We start from the raw sequence: 17,148 nt of genomic DNA on the forward strand, positions 1-17,148 counted from the left end.
CCACAGGTAAGGGGAGGAGAGAAGGTGCTGGGTGTATACTGAGTGTGAGGGAGTCCCACAGGTAAGGGGAGGAGAGAAGATGCTGGGTGTATGCTGAGTGTGAGGGAGTCCCACAGGTAAGGGGAGGAGAGAAGATGCTGGGTGTATGCTGAGTGTGAGGGAGTCCCACAGGTAAGGGGAGGAGAGAAGATGCTGGGTGTATGCTGAGTGTGAGGGAGTCCCACAGGTAAGGGGGGGAGAGAAGGTGCTGGGTGTATGCTGAGTGTGAGGGAGTCCCACAGGTAAGGGGGGAGAGAAGGTGCTGGGTGTATGCTGAGTGTGAGTGAGTCAAATGAACAGCGATATGCTGCACACCATTAATCAAAAAACAAAACAGTATTACCGGAGCTGCTGGTTCAAAGGGATACCTGTCACACATATCCAAGCTTGAACTGTGAAAAGGAAAGATGCAGCGCTCCACGGATTTGCAAAAGTATCAAATTTATTGATAATTTATTTATAAATTTGATACTTTTTCAAATCCGTGGAGCGCTGGATCTTTCCTTTTCACAGTTCAAGTGTGAGTGTGAGTGAGTGCCACAGGTAAGGGGAGGAGAGAAGGTGCTGGGTGTATGCTGAGTGTGAGGGAGTCCCACAGGTAAGGGGAGAAGGTGTTGGGTGTATACTAAGTGTGAGGGAGTCCCACAGGTAAGGGGAGGAGAGAAGGTGCTGGGTGTATACTAAGTGTGAGGGAGTCCCACAGGTAAGGGGAGGAGAGAAGGTACTGGGTGTATGCTGAGTGTGAGGGAGTCCCACAGGTAAGGGGAGGAGAGATGGTGCTGGGTGTATACTAAGTGTGAGGGAGTCCCACAGGTAAGGGGAGGAGAGAAGGTACTGGGTGTATGCTGAGTGTGAGTGTGTCCCACAGGTAAGGGGAGGAGAGAAGGTGCTGGGGGTATACTGAGTGTGAGGGAGTCCCACAGGTAAGGGGAGGAGAGAAGATGCTGAGTGTGAGGGAGTCCCACAGGTAAGGGGAGAAGGTGTTGGGTGTATACTAAGTGTGAGGGAGTCCCACAGGTAAGGGGAGGAGAGAAGGTGCTGGGTGTATACTGTGGGTGAGGGAGTCCCACAGGTAAGGGGAGGAGAGAAGGTGCTGGGTGTATACTGAGTGTGAGGGAGTCCCACAGGTAAGGGGAGGAGAGAAGGTGCTGGGTGTATGCTGAGTGTGAGGGAGTCCCACAGGTAAGGGGAGAAGGTGTTGGGTGTATACTAAGTGTGAGGGAGTCCCACAGGTAAGGGGAGGAGAGAAGGTACTGGGTGTATGCTGAGTGTGAGTGTGTCCCACAGGTAAGGGGAGGAGAGAAGGTGCTGGGGGTATACTGAGTGTGAGGGAGTCCCACAGGTAAGGGGAGGAGAGAAGATGCTGAGTGTGAGGGAGTCCCACAGGTAAGGGGAGAAGGTGTTGGGTGTATACTAAGTGTGAGGGAGTCCCACAGGTAAGGGGAGGAGAGAAGGTGCTGGGTGTATACTGTGGGTGAGGGAGTCCCACAGGTAAGGGGAGGAGAGAAGGTGCTGGGTGTATACTGAGTGTGAGGGAGTCCCACAGGTAAGGGGAGGAGAGAAGGTGCTGGGTGTATGCTGAGTGTGAGGGAGTCCCACAGGTAAGGGGAGGAGAGAAGGTGCTGGGTGTATGCGGAGTATGAGGGAGTCCCACAGGTAAGGGGAGGAGAGAAGGTGCTGGGTGTATACTGAGTGTGAGGGAGTCCCACAGGTAAGGGGAGGAGAGAAGGTGCTGGGTGTATACTGTGGGTGAGGGGGTCCCACAGGTAAGGGGAGGAGAGAAGGTGCTGGGTGTATGCCGAGTGTGAGGAGGTCCCACAGGTAAGGGGAGGAGAGAAGATGCTGGGTGTATACTGTGTGTGAGGGAGTCCCACAGGTAAGGGGAGGAGAGAAGGTGCTGGGTGTATGCGGAGTGTGAGGGAGTCCCACAGGTAAGGGGAGGAGAGAAGGTGCTGGGTGTATATTGAGTGTGAGGGAGTCCCACAGGTAAGGGGAGAAGAGAAGGTGCTGGGTGTATACTGTGGGTGAGGGAGTCCCACAGGTAAGGGGAGGAGAGAAGGTGCTGGGTGTATGCCGAGTGTGAGGAGGTCCCACAGGTAAGGGGAGGAGAGAAGATGCTGGGTGTATGCGGAGTGTGAGGGAGTCCCACAGGTAAGGGGAGGAGAGAAGGTGCTGGGTGTATGCTGAGTGTGAGGGAGTCCCACAGGTAAGGGGAGGAGAGAAGGTGCTGGGTGTATGCTGAGTGTGAGGGAGTCCCACAGGTAAGGGGAGGAGAGAAGGTGCTGGGTGTATGCTGAGTGTGAGGGAGTCCCACAGGTAAGGGGAGGAGAGAAGGTGCTGGGTGTATGCTGAGTGTGAGGGAGTCCCAGAGGTAAGGGGAGAAGGTGCTGGGTGTATGCTGAGTGTGAGGGAGTCCCATAGGTAAGGGGAGGAGAGAAGGTGCTGGGTGTATACTGAGTGTGAGGGAGTCCCACAGGTAAGGGGAGGAGAGAAGGTGCTGGGTGTATGCGAAGTGTGAGGGAGTCCCATAGGTAAGGGGAGGAGAGAAGGTGCTGGGTGTATGCGGAGTGTGAGGGAGTCCCATAGGTAAGGGGAAGAGAGAAGGTGCTGGGTGTATGCGGAGTGTGAGGGAGTCCCAGAGGTAAGGGGAGGAGAGAAGGTGCTGGGTGTATGCTGAGTGTGAGGGAGTCCCACAGGTAAGGGGAGTAGAGAAGGTGCTGGGTGTATGCGGAGTGTGAGGGAGTCCCACAGGTAAGGGGAGGAGAGAAGGTGCTGGGTGTATGCGGAGTGTGATGGAGTCCCACAGGTAAGGGGAGGAGAGAAGGTGCTGGGTGTATGCGGAGTGTGAGGGAGTCCCATAGGTAAGGGGAGGAGAGAAGGTGCTGGGTGTATGCAGAGTGTGAGGGAGTCCCATAGGCAGTGGTTGACAAATCACCAAAAAATCTACTCGCCACACAAAAAAATCTACTCGCCACCTAGTACCAAACGTGTGCTGCTTGGGCCAATATTTACTCGCCTGGGGATTAAATCCACTCGCCCGGGGCGAGCAAATGTATAGGTTTGTCGAACACTGCCCATAGGTAAGGGGAGGAGAGAAGGTGCTGGGTGTATACTGCGTGTGAGGGAGTCCCACAGGTAAGGGGAGGAGAGAGGGTGCTGGGTGTGAGGGAGTCCCACAGGTAAGGGGAGGAGAGAAGATGCTGGGTGTATGCTGAGTGTGAGGGAGTCCCACAGGTAAGGGGAGGAGAGAAGGTGCTGGGTGTATGCTGAGTGTGAGGGAGTCCCACAGGTAAGGGGAGAAGGTGTTGGGTGTATACTAAGTGTGAGGGAGTCCCACAGGTAAGGGGAGGAGAGAAGGTGCTGGGTGTATACTGAGTGTGAGGGAGTCCCACAGGTAAGGGGAGGAGAGAAGGTGCTGGGGGTATACTGAGTGTGAGGGAGTCCCACAGGTAAGGGGAGGAGAGATGGTGCTGGGTGTATGCTGAGTGTGAGGGAGTCCCACAGGTAAGGGGCAGTGAGGGGATAGGGGTTTAAAGTGAGAGAGCAGTAGAGGTGAAAGGGGTGGAGAGGAGACAGTTATGGGCAGAGCGTAGGAGACGAGCGGGTGCATAACGAGAGATCAGAGTTGATATGTAGGGAGGAGCAGATGAGTGGAGACCCTTGAAGGTAATGAGGAGAGCTTTGTGGGCGATCCGAAACTTGATGGGAAACCAGGAGTTGGATTTAAGGAGGAGATGAGCAGATACCATCCGAAGCAGCGCTGCGTTGGTGGATGACACCTTCTATGTGATAAGAGTGTGTCTCACGCCCAGGATTCATGTGAAGAGATTCGGACTTATTGCAGTGACCCCATAGTCATATAAACGGCCGGTGTCACTAACCCTATTATCTTCCCTTTTGTTTTATCCTTCTGTTGCCTTGATGAAGAAGTGCCAGAGACAGGGACCACCTGCTCAGACCATCTCTAGTCTCCCTGTGGCTCAGACTCTCTCTAGTCTCCCTGTGGCTCAGACCATCTCTGGTCTCCCTGTGGCTCAGACCCTCTCTGGTCCCCCTGTGGCTCCCATCCTCCCCGGGCAGTCCTTGGGCCTGACAACCTGACCGTCTACTTCCCCCTGACCAGCGAGAGCCTCCTCTCTTCTAACCTCCTCCTACGACTCTCCCCCTCGCTGGACTCGTACAGGACACAGGGTCCTGCGCCAGGTATGAGATGAAACACCCCACACAGACACCACTAAAGCACTTCCTCCATATCTTCCTCCCCACTCACATCCCCACAGATCGTGAGCTCTATTGCAAAACATACAGAACCCCTATAAGGTCATATTGAACCCCCAAAATAACCACAGTGCTACTGAGCATGACAATATATATTTAAAAGCAGAGACAAAACATGAAACACAGACAGAGCCCAGTGCTACATCCATTGACACAAATACACGGTACAGTGCCTATATATATATATATATAGATATAGATATAGATATAGATATAGATATATTTTGAATAAAATTGTCTTTTAGTTTAACTCTTTGGCCAGAGTGTCATAAGTAATTCTGTTCAGCTGTTCCCAGCTGATTTGGAGGGTGGCTCCTCCTTCCCAGGTTTGAAGAACACCCCCTCCCACTTTTAAATGGTTAAAGCTCACTCCATTTCTCCTTCCACACTCATGGGAACTTGCATGCAAATTTTCCTGGTATTGTACAGGTTAATAAGAGCTTCAATCAGACTTAGAACTATGCAACTAATTTTGACAGATTTATTATAAATCATTCTTCCTGGTAATGTACAGGTTATTAAGAATTTATATTAGTGTTAGGACCCATGATACGTGGTCTGCCTTGGAGGGGCTCATGGGCTTACGACACTTTGGCCAAAGAGTTAAATTAAAAGACCATTTTATTCAAAAGATATCTATATATATATATATATAGATATATATATATAGGCACTGTACCGTGTATTTGTGTCAATGGATGTAGCACTGGGCTCTGTCTGTGTTTCATGTTTTGTCTCTGCTTTTAGATCGTGAGCTCTGCAGGGAAGAGATCCGCCCATGTGTCATCTCCCGATGTATAGTAATGCAACGCTCTGCAGTTAATGCTGCAGATACAGAGGCATTACATGAACACGCGGATTATGGCACAGGTTAACCCCTTCCTGGCCACAATATTTATTTTATATGTAGCTTCCCTGCTATATTTCTCTGACCTAGTATTGTAAGTCCTGGGAATAGCAGGCAGTGCTAGGGTTAAACAAACCCTTAGCATGTGAGTCAGACTTCCCCAAAGTTACAATGTTGCAGTTTTCAGGCAGGCGTTGGAGTCACGGGCCAGGGGAGTTGGCTTACTCTAGTGGGACGGGCCAGGGGAGTGGGCTTACTCTAGGGACATGTCCAGTGTACGGGGCAGAGGAGTTAGCCACACCCTTGGTATAAAAAGGAATCCTGTTCAAATGAAAAGAAGTCCAGCCCCAGCCATGGGCTATGGAAGAGTGTGCTAGCCATGGGCTATGGAAGAGTGTGCTAGCCATGGGTTATGGAAGAGTGTGCTAGCCATGGGCTATGGAAGAGTGTGCTAGCCATGGGCTATGGAAGAGTGTGCTAGTCATGGGCTATGGAAGAGTGTGCTAGCCATGGGCTATGGAAGAGTGTGCTAGCCATGGGCTATGGAAGAGTGTGCTAGCCATGGGCTATGGAAGAGTGTGCTAGCCATGGGCTATGGAAGAGTGTGCTAGCCATGGGCTATGGAAGAGTGGGCTAGCCATGGGTTATGGAAGAGTATGCTAGCCATGGGCTACGGAAGAGTGTGCTAGCCATGGGCTACGGAAGAGTGTGCTGCCCTGGGCTATGGAAGAGTGTGCTAGCCATGGGCTATGGAAGAGTGTGCTAGCCATGGGCAATGGAAGAGTGTGCTAGCCATGGGCTATGGAAGAGTGTGCTAGCCATGGGCTAGAGTCCTGCCTCGGACGTGTGCTCAATGACGGTTCAAGGAGACAGGCCAAACTAGGGGTCCTGCGAGCTAGGCTCCGATCCTAGCAAGCTCAAAGTAAGCTGCGAGGGTCATCTACTCTGGTTTAAGTAGGGATCAGAAGGGAGGTCCCCTCTCTTGCAAGAGAAGGCCTGAGATAGTGACGAAGGCTGTGAGTACCACCCAGTAAAGCCGCTGCTGCACTGTTCCTGGCACGCTGGATCCAGTTATTACTGAAGGTTCGTGTGTGTGGGGTCACAACAGGTTGGAGGCGCTGCACCATATCACGACCATCTTATCACCTTACCCACCCCAGGCTCCCTCTATGCGGAGGCCCAGGCTCCTGGAATACCTACAGATGAGCACCTAATGGTACCACTAACACCATAATCCCACCTATCTCCCATCGGGGGGTAGCGGTGTTACATATAGAACGTGTTTACGTGGAACTTTCATACGAAGAAGGTTTATATTCCCCGGAGACGCGGACTCCGCGCTATGTAACGCAGCGAGCACCCCTGCTTGTTTCTTTCTTTATCCCCCATTATTTTACAGGGTGGGAACCACCTGGCTACAAAGATACTTACCTGTGAAGTTACCATGTTTAAATCATTCTCCAGGGGAAACAAAATGGCTGCCAAATCTCAGGCCAATAGTTAAACGCAACCGCATTGGTTGCAGCTTCTTATTGGTGGCCATTTAAATCCCCCTGTAAAGACATGGAAGTAATGCTGGTAACTTCATCTGTAAGTATCTCAGGAACTAGGGGTCCCCGCAGCTGAAAATGGAGGGGAGGGGAGGTATCGTTGTTTTAAATATACAGCTCCATTTGGCAATGTCAGGCTGCACAGACACCCCGCGGGGGCACTTACTGTCTGTGTGACGTTGAACATCTCCCAGCCCTGGGAGTGTAGGGGCAGGAGTCTGGAAGAGATCAGATTCCCCCTCCAGGGTCGGCTGGCGCTGTCCAGGAGCTCGTACAAGTCCACCTGAAACAGAGAGGGGGCAGCAGTGAGGGGCAGATCAGAGGGGGGAGATCTGGCTTACCACCCTCCCCATGGTGCTATCTCACGGGCACACACCACCCTGACCCAAGACGTGGTCAAGGCGTGGTGGTACCAAGGGGAAAAGGGCACCGCCACGTTTAATAGTATTTACAAGCCTATAGATCCACTTTGCGTCAATGTTTAACAGGCGTAGAATGTATTGGTATCGGGCACCGTGCGTTACGGCGCAGTGACCACTGACCACAGGTGACACGTCCACGCAATGTTCGGAAATCCCAGGATGCTTTGCACGTGGCGATGCATTATATCAGTTTATAGGGGAAACTCTGCGCGATACGGTATGAATGGGGGCTGCGTTTCACGCGGGTTACACTAGCGCCGGGGCGGCCAACTCCAGTCCTCAAGGGCCACCAACAGGTCAGGTTTTCAGGATATCCCTGCTTCAGCACAGGAGCCACTAATCAGTCTTGAGCCACCTGCGCTCAAGCAAGTACTGATTGAGCCACCTGTGCTGAAGCAGAGATATCCTAAAAACCTGACCTGCTGGTGGCCCTTGAGGACTGGAGATGCTCACCCCTGCTCTAGATTGTGCTCTGTTGATTTGTATTATCCGTTTCCGTGAAGTCACGTGCTCTTGTTTTTGTAAAGTTCATTAATGTGAGTGCGGATTTAGGGTCCAAATCTGAGTGGTGGAAAGAAACGAGACATTGTTTTTCCCGTTCCACATGTATCGGCCATAAAGTGCTTTAGCACTGTTTAGTACATTTGGGCCTAATGTCTATTTTTGTTGCTGCATTAACTTGGTAAGTGTGCCAACCTCTCTGGCAGAGAAGAGGTTAATGCCTCAAGATACAGGTAGATGACTAACTAACACAGCTCTGTATGCAGAAGCATCATAAACCTGTCACACAGAGCTAGCACTCTAACCACGGGAGCAGTCACCCCCACAGGGGAGTATAATTATTGGGGTTACAGAGGGAGCGCTCACCCTACAGAAGTGGTGTTTGGGAGCAGTGCCAGAAGGCTTCCACTTGAACACTCGGAGCTCGGCTTTTAACATCTTCTCGTTGCTCCTCACTGATGAGATGTTGAAGATGAAAGGGGGGTGTCCTGACTGGGGGAACACTGCGGGCAGGAAAGGTTAGAGGGGTCAGGAGGAGATCTTGGGACAAAGGCACAGCAGGAGTCAAACACTTAACCCCCTGCCTTCCATCTTTAGAACTCCTCACAGCATCTCCAAACCCCCACTATCGTCTCCCAGCCCCCACTATCGTCTCCCAGCCCCCACTATCATCTCCCAGACCCCACTATCATCTCCCAGCCCCCCATTATCGTCTCCCAGCCCCCCACTAACAGCGTCTCCCAGCCCTCCACTAACAGCGTCTCCCAGCCCCCACTAACAGCGTCTCCCAGCCCCCCACTAACAGCGTCTCCCAGCCCCCCACTAACAGCGTCTCCCAGCCCCCACTATCGTCTCCCAGCCCCCACTATCATCTCCCAGACCCCACTATCGTCTCCCAGCCCCCCATTATCGTCTCCCAGCCCCCCACTAACAGCGTCTCCCAGCCCTCCACTAACAGCGTCTCCCAGCCCCCACTAACAGCGTCTCCCAGCCCCCCACTAACAGCGTCTTCCAGCCCCCACTAACAGCGTCTCCCAGACCCCCACTAACAGCATCTCACAGCCCCCCACTAACGTCTCCAAACCCCCACTAACAGCGTCTCCCAGCCCCCCACTAACAGCGTCTCCCAGCCCCCACTAACATCTCCCAGCCCCCCACTAAAAGCGTCTCCCAGCCCCCCACTAACAGCGCCTCCCAGACCCCCACTAACATCTCCCAGCCCCCACTAACATGTCCTAGCCTCCACTAACAGCGTCTCCCAGCCCCCCACTAACAGCGTCTCCCAGCCCCCCACTAACAGCGTCTTCCAGCCCCCACTAACAGCGTCTCCCAGACCCCCACTAACAGCATCTCCCAGCCCCCCACTAACGTCTCCAAACCCCCACTAACAGCGTCTCCCAGCCCCCCACTAACAGCGTCTCCCAGCCCCCACTAACATCTCCCAGCCCCCCACTAAAAGCGTCTCCCAGCCCCCCACTAACAGCGCCTCCCAGACCCCCACTAACATCTCCCAGCCCCCACTAACATGTCCTAGCCTCCACTAACAGCGTCTCCCAGCCCCCCACTAACAGCGTCTCCCAGCCCCCCACTAACAGCGTCTCCCAGCCCCCCACTAACAGCATCTCCCAGCCCCCATTAACAGCGTCTCCCAGCCCCACTAACAGCGTCTCCCAGCCCCCACTAACAGCGTCTCCCAGCCCCCACTAACAGCGTCTCCCAGCCCCCTACTAACATCTCCCAGCCCCCCACTAACAGCGCCTCCCAGCCCCCCACTAACAGCGCCTCCCAGCCCCCCACTAACAGCGCCTCCCAGCCCCCCACTAACAACGCCTCCCAGCCCCCCACTAACAGCGTCTCCCAGCCCCCCACTAACAGCGTCTCCCAGCCCCCAACTAACATCTCCCAGCCCTCCACTAACAGCGTCTCCCAGCCCCCCACTAACAGTGTCTCCCAGCCCCCCACTAACAGCGTCTCCCAGCCCCCCACTAACAGCGTCTCCCAGCCCCCCACTAACAGCGTCTCCCAGCCCCCCACTAACAGCGTCTCCCAGCCCCCCACTAACAGCGTCTCCCAGCCCTCCACTAACAGCGTCTTCCAGCCCCCACTAACAGCGTCTCACAGCCCCCCACTAACAGCGTCTCCCAGCCCCCCACTAACAGCGTCTCCCAGCACCCCACTAACAGCGCCTCCCAGCCCCCCACTAACAGCGTCTCCCAGCCCCCCACTAACAGCGTCTCCCAGCCCCCCACTAACAGCGTCTCCCAGCCCTCCACTAACAACGTCTCCCAGCCCCCCACTAACATCTTCCAGCCCCCCACTAACATCTCCCAGCCCCCCACTAACATTGTCTCCCAGCCCCCACTAACAGCGCCTCCCAGCCCCCCACTAACATCTCCCAGCCCCCACTAACAGCGCCTCCCAGCCCCCCACTAACAGCGCCTCCCAGCCCCCCACTAACATCTCCCAGCCCCCACTAACAGCGCCTCCCAGCCTCCACTAACAGCGTCTCCCAGCCCCCATTAACAGCGTCTCCCAGCCTCCCACTAACATCTCCCAGCCCCCACTAACAGCGCCTCCCAGCCTCCACTAACAGCGTCTCCCAGCCCCCATTAACAGCGTCTCCCAGCCTCCACTAACATCTCCCAGCCCCCACTAACAGCGCCTCCCAGCCTCCACTAACAGCGTCTCCCAGCCCCCACTAACAGCGCCTCCCAGCCCCCCACTAACATCTCCCAGCCCCCACTAACAGCGCCTCCCAGCCCCCCACTAACAGCGCCTCCCAGCCCCCCACTAACATCTCCCAGCCCCCACTAACAGCGCCTCCCAGCCTCCACTAACAGCGTCTCCCAGCCCCCACTAACAGCGTCTCCCAGCCTCCACTAACAGCGCCTCCCAGCCCCCACTAACAGCGCCTCCCAGCCTCCACTAACAGCGTCTCCCAGCCCCCACTAACAGCGCCTCCCAGCCTCCACTAACAGCGTCTCCCAGCCCCCACTAACAGCGTCTCCCAGCCCCCACTAACAGCGTCTCCCAGCCTCCACTAACAGCGTCTCCCAGCCCCCACTAACAGCGCCTCCCAGCCTCCACTAACAGCGCCTCCCAGCCCCCCACTAACAGCGCCTCCCAGCCCCCCACTAACAGCGCCTCCCAGCCCCCACTAACAGCGTCTCCCAGCCCCCCACTAACAGCGCCTCCCAGCCCCCCACTAACAGCGTCTCCCAGCCTCCACTAACAGCGCCTCCCAGCCCCCCACTAACAGCGTCTCCCAGCCTCCACTAACAGCGCCTCCCAGCCCCCACTAACAGCGCCTCCCAGCCCCCCACTAACAGCGTCTCCCAGCCTCCACTAACAGCGCCTCCCAGCCCCCCACTAACAGCGCCTCCCAGCCCCCCACTAACAGCGCCTCCCAGCCCCCCACTAACAGCGTCTCCCAGCCCCCCACTAACAGCGCCTCCCAGCCCCCCACTAACAGCGTCTCCCAGCCTCCACTAACAGCGCCTCCCAGCCCCCCACTAACAGCGCCTCCCAGCCCCCCACTAACAGCGCCTCCCAGCCCCCACTAACAGCGCCTCCCAGCCCCCACTAACAGCGCCTCCCAGCCCCCACTAACAGCGCCTCCCAGCCCCCACTAACAGCGCCTCCCAGCCCCCACTAACAGCGCCTCCCAGCCCTCCACTAACAGCGCCTCCCAGCCCCCACTAACAGCGCCTCCCAGCCTCCACTAACAGCGCCTCCCAGCCTCCACTAACAGCGCCTCCCAGCCCCCCACTAACAGCGCCTCCCAGCCTCCACTAACAGCGCCTCCCAGCCTCCACTAACAGCGCCTCCCAGCCCCCCACTAACAGCGCCTCCCAGCCCCCACTAACAGCGCCTCCCAGCCCCCCACTAACAGCGCCTCCCAGCCCCCACTAACATCTCCCAGCCCCCACTAACATGTCCTAGCCTCCACTAACAGCGTCTCCCAGCCCCCCACTAACAGCGTCTCCCAGCCCCCCACTAACAGCGTCTTCCAGCCCCCACTAACAGCGCCTCCCAGCCCCCCACTAACAGCGTCTCCCAGCCTCCACTAACAGCGCCTCCCAGCCCCCCACTAACAGCGCCTCCCAGCCCCCCACTAACAGCGCCTCCCAGCCCCCCACTAACAGCGTCTCCCAGCCCCCCACTAACAGCGCCTCCCAGCCCCCCACTAACAGCGTCTCCCAGCCTCCACTAACAGCGCCTCCCAGCCCCCCACTAACAGCGCCTCCCAGCCCCCCACTAACAGCGCCTCCCAGCCCCCACTAACAGCGCCTCCCAGCCCCCACTAACAGCGCCTCCCAGCCCCCACTAACAGCGCCTCCCAGCCCCCACTAACAGCGCCTCCCAGCCCCCACTAACAGCGCCTCCCAGCCCTCCACTAACAGCGCCTCCCAGCCCCCACTAACAGCGCCTCCCAGCCTCCACTAACAGCGCCTCCCAGCCTCCACTAACAGCGCCTCCCAGCCCCCCACTAACAGCGCCTCCCAGCCTCCACTAACAGCGCCTCCCAGCCTCCACTAACAGCGCCTCCCAGCCCCCCACTAACAGCGCCTCCCAGCCCCCACTAACAGCGCCTCCCAGCCCCCCACTAACAGCGCCTCCCAGCCCCCACTAACATCTCCCAGCCCCCACTAACATGTCCTAGCCTCCACTAACAGCGTCTCCCAGCCCCCCACTAACAGCGTCTCCCAGCCCCCCACTAACAGCGTCTTCCAGCCCCCACTAACAGCGTCTCCCAGACCCCCACTAACAGCATCTCCCAGCCCCCCACTAACGTCTCCAAACCCCCACTAACAGCGTCTCCCAGCCCCCCACTAACAGCGTCTCCCAGCCCCCACTAACATCTCCCAGCCCCCCACTAAAAGCGTCTCCCAGCCCCCCACTAACAGCGCCTCCCAGACCCCCACTAACATCTCCCAGCCCCCACTAACATGTCCTAGCCTCCACTAACAGCGTCTCCCAGCCCCCCACTAACAGCGTCTCCCAGCCCCCCACTAACAGCGTCTCCCAGCCCCCCACTAACAGCATCTCCCAGCCCCCATTAACAGCGTCTCCCAGCCCCACTAACAGCGTCTCCCAGCCCCCACTAACAGCGTCTCCCAGCCCCCACTAACAGCGTCTCCCAGCCCCCTACTAACATCTCCCAGCCCCCCACTAACAGCGCCTCCCAGCCCCCCACTAACAGCGCCTCCCAGCCCCCCACTAACAGCGCCTCCCAGCCCCCCACTAACAGCGCCTCCCAGCCCCCCACTAACAGCGTCTCCCAGCCCCCCACTAACAGCGTCTCCCAGCCCCCAACTAACATCTCCCAGCCCTCCACTAACAGCGTCTCCCAGCCCCCCACTAACAGTGTCTCCCAGCCCCCCACTAACAGCGTCTCCCAGCCCCCCACTAACAGCGTCTCCCAGCCCCCCACTAACAGCGTCTCCCAGCCCCCCACTAACAGCGTCTCCCAGCCCCCCACTAACAGCGTCTCCCAGCCCTCCACTAACAGCGTCTTCCAGCCCCCACTAACAGCGTCTCACAGCCCCCCACTAACAGCGTCTCCCAGCCCCCCACTAACAGCGTCTCCCAGCACCCCACTAACAGCGCCTCCCAGCCCCCCACTAACAGCGTCTCCCAGCCCCCCACTAACAGCGTCTCCCAGCCCCCCACTAACAGCGTCTCCCAGCCCTCCACTAACAACGTCTCCCAGCCCCCCACTAACATCTTCCAGCCCCCCACTAACATCTCCCAGCCCCCCACTAACATTGTCTCCCAGCCCCCACTAACAGCGCCTCCCAGCCCCCCACTAACATCTCCCAGCCCCCACTAACAGCGCCTCCCAGCCCCCCACTAACAGCGCCTCCCAGCCCCCCACTAACATCTCCCAGCCCCCACTAACAGCGCCTCCCAGCCTCCACTAACAGCGTCTCCCAGCCCCCATTAACAGCGTCTCCCAGCCTCCACTAACATCTCCCAGCCCCCACTAACAGCGCCTCCCAGCCCCCCACTAACAGCGCCTCCCAGCCCCCCACTAACATCTCCCAGCCCCCACTAACAGCGCCTCCCAGCCTCCACTAACAGCGTCTCCCAGCCCCCACTAACAGCGCCTCCCAGCCCCCCACTAACATCTCCCAGCCCCCACTAACAGCGCCTCCCAGCCCCCCACTAACAGCGCCTCCCAGCCCCCCACTAACATCTCCCAGCCCCCACTAACAGCGCCTCCCAGCCTCCACTAACAGCGTCTCCCAGCCCCCACTAACAGCGTCTCCCAGCCTCCACTAACAGCGCCTCCCAGCCCCCACTAACAGCGCCTCCCAGCCTCCACTAACAGCGTCTCCCAGCCCCCACTAACAGCGCCTCCCAGCCTCCACTAACAGCGTCTCCCAGCCCCCACTAACAGCGTCTCCCAGCCCCCACTAACAGCGTCTCCCAGCCTCCACTAACAGCGTCTCCCAGCCCCCACTAACAGCGCCTCCCAGCCTCCACTAACAGCGCCTCCCAGCCCCCCACTAACAGCGCCTCCCAGCCCCCCACTAACAGCGCCTCCCAGCCCCCACTAACAGCGTCTCCCAGCCCCCCACTAACAGCGCCTCCCAGCCCCCCACTAACAGCGTCTCCCAGCCTCCACTAACAGCGCCTCCCAGCCCCCCACTAACAGCGTCTCCCAGCCTCCACTAACAGCGCCTCCCAGCCCCCACTAACAGCGCCTCCCAGCCCCCCACTAACAGCGTCTCCCAGCCTCCACTAACAGCGCCTCCCAGCCCCCCACTAACAGCGCCTCCCAGCCCCCCACTAACAGCGCCTCCCAGCCCCCCACTAACAGCGCCTCCCAGCCCCCCACTAACAGCGTCTCCCAGCCTCCACTAACAGCGCCTCCCAGCCCCCCACTAACAGCGCCTCCCAGCCCCCCACTAACAGCGCCTCCCAGCCCCCCACTAACAGCGCCTCCCAGCCCCCACTAACAGCGCCTCCCAGCCCCCACTAACAGCGCCTCCCAGCCCCAACTAACAGCGCCTCCCAGCCCCCACTAACAGCGCCTCCCAGCCCCCACTAACAGCGCCTCCCAGCCCTCCACTAACAGCGCCTCCCAGCCCCCACTAACAGCGCCTCCCAGCCTCCACTAACAGCGCCTCCCAGCCTCCACTAACAGCGCCTCCCAGCCCCCCACTAACAGCGTCTCCCAGCCCCCACTAACAGCGCCTCCCAGCCTCCACTAACAGCGTCTCCCAGCCCCCACTAACAGCGTCTCCCAGCCCCCACTAACAGCGTCTCCCAGCCTCCACTAACAGCGTCTCCCAGCCCCCACTAACAGCGCCTCCCAGCCTCCACTAACAGCGCCTCCCAGCCCCCCACTAACAGCGCCTCCCAGCCCCCCACTAACAGCGCCTCCCAGCCCCCACTAACAGCGTCTCCCAGCCCCCCACTAACAGCGCCTCCCAGCCCCCCACTAACAGCGTCTCCCAGCCTCCACTAACAGCGCCTCCCAGCCCCCCACTAACAGCGTCTCCCAGCCTCCACTAACAGCGCCTCCCAGCCCCCACTAACAGCGCCTCCCAGCCCCCCACTAACAGCGTCTCCCAGCCTCCACTAACAGCGCCTCCCAGCCCCCCACTAACAGCGCCTCCCAGCCCCCCACTAACAGCGCCTCCCAGCCCCCCACTAACAGCGTCTCCCAGCCCCCCACTAACAGCGCCTCCCAGCCCCCCACTAACAGCGTCTCCCAGCCTCCACTAACAGCGCCTCCCAGCCCCCCACTAACAGCGCCTCCCAGCCCCCCACTAACAGCGCCTCCCAGCCCCCACTAACAGCGCCTCCCAGCCCCCACTAACAGCGCCTCCCAGCCCCCACTAACAGCGCCTCCCAGCCCCCACTAACAGCGCCTCCCAGCCCCCACTAACAGCGCCTCCCAGCCCTCCACTAACAGCGCCTCCCAGCCCCCACTAACAGCGCCTCCCAGCCTCCACTAACAGCGCCTCCCAGCCTCCACTAACAGCGCCTCCCAGCCCCCCACTAACAGCGCCTCCCAGCCTCCACTAACAGCGCCTCCCAGCCCCCCACTAACAGCGCCTCCCAGCCTCCACTAACAGCGCCTCCCAGCCCCCCACTAACAGCGCCTCCCAGCCTCCACTAACAGCGCCTCCCAGCCCCCCACTAACAGCGCCTCCCAGCCCCCACTAACAGCGCCTCCCAGCCCCCCACTAACAGCCCCTCCCAGCCCCCACTAACATCTCCCAGCCCCCACTAACATGTCCTAGCCTCCACTAACAGCGTCTCCCAGCCCCCCACTAACAGCGTCTCCCAGCCCCCCACTAACAGCGTCTTCCAGCCCCCACTAACAGCGTCTCCCAGACCCCCACTAACAGCATCTCCCAGCCCCCCACTAACGTCTCCAAACCCCCACTAACAGCGTCTCCCAGCCCCCCACTAACAGCGTCTCCCAGCCCCCACTAACATCTCCCAGCCCCCCACTAAAAGCGTCTCCCAGCCCCCCACTAACAGCGCCTCCCAGACCCCCACTAACATCTCCCAGCCCCCACTAACATGTCCTAGCCTCCACTAACAGCGTCTCCCAGCCCCCCACTAACAGCGTCTCCCAGCCCCCCACTAACAGCGTCTCCCAGCCCCCCACTAACAGCATCTCCCAGCCCCCATTAACAGCGTCTCCCAGCCCCACTAACAGCGTCTCCCAGCCCCCACTAACAGCGTCTCCCAGCCCCCACTAACAGCGTCTCCCAGCCCCCTACTAACATCTCCCAGCCCCCCACTAACAGCGCCTCCCAGCCCCCCACTAACAGCGCCTCCCAGCCCCCCACTAACAGCGCCTCCCAGCCCCCCACTAACAGCGCCTCCCAGCCCCCCACTAACAGCGTCTCCCAGCCCCCCACTAACAGCGTCTCCCAGCCCCCAACTAACATCTCCCAGCCCTCCACTAACAGCGTCTCCCAGCCCCCCACTAACAGTGTCTCCCAGCCCCCCACTAACAGCGTCTCCCAGCCCCCCACTAACAGCGTCTCCCAGCCCCCCACTAACAGCGTCTCCCAGCCCCCCACTAACAGCGTCTCCCAGCCCCCCACTAACAGCGTCTCCCAGCCCTCCACTAACAGCGTCTTCCAGCCCCCACTAACAGCGTCTCACAGCCCCCCACTAACAGCGTCTCCCAGCCCCCCACTAACAGCGTCTCCCAGCACCCCACTAACAGCGCCTCCCAGCCCCCCACTAACAGCGTCTCCCAGCCCCCCACTAACAGCGTCTCCCAGCCCCCCACTAACAGCGTCTCCCAGCCCTCCACTAACAACGTCTCCCAGCCCCCCACTAACATCTTCCAGCCCCCCACTAACATCTCCCAGCCCCCCACTAACATTGTCTCCCAGCCCCCACTAACAGCGCCTCCCAGCCCCCCACTAACATCTCCCAGCCCCCACTAACAGCGCCTCCCAGCCCCCCACTAACAGCGCCTCCCAGCCCCCCACTAACATCTCCCAGCCCCCACTAACAGCGCCTCCCAGCC

At 59.0% G+C, this 17,148-nt stretch overlaps 1 protein-coding gene across 1 annotated transcript in view; it reads right to left on the reverse strand.

Annotated features, from left to right (window-relative positions):
- Positions 1 to 17,148, reverse strand: part of LOC142501009 (bone morphogenetic protein 2-like) — a 30,581-nt gene that overhangs the window by 8,511 nt on the left and 4,922 nt on the right. The window contains exons 2-3 of the mRNA XM_075610249.1: positions 8,004 to 8,140; positions 6,881 to 6,997 (exon numbers count right to left, since the gene is read on the reverse strand). Of these exons, the coding sequence (XP_075466364.1) occupies positions 6,881 to 6,997; positions 8,004 to 8,140 (254 nt within the window). The remainder of the gene's footprint in view (positions 1 to 6,880; positions 6,998 to 8,003; positions 8,141 to 17,148) is intronic.

The sequence above is a fragment of the Ascaphus truei genome, chromosome 8 (assembly GCF_040206685.1).
Source record: "Ascaphus truei isolate aAscTru1 chromosome 8, aAscTru1.hap1, whole genome shotgun sequence".
Classification (NCBI taxonomy): Eukaryota; Metazoa; Chordata; class Amphibia; order Anura; family Ascaphidae; genus Ascaphus; species Ascaphus truei.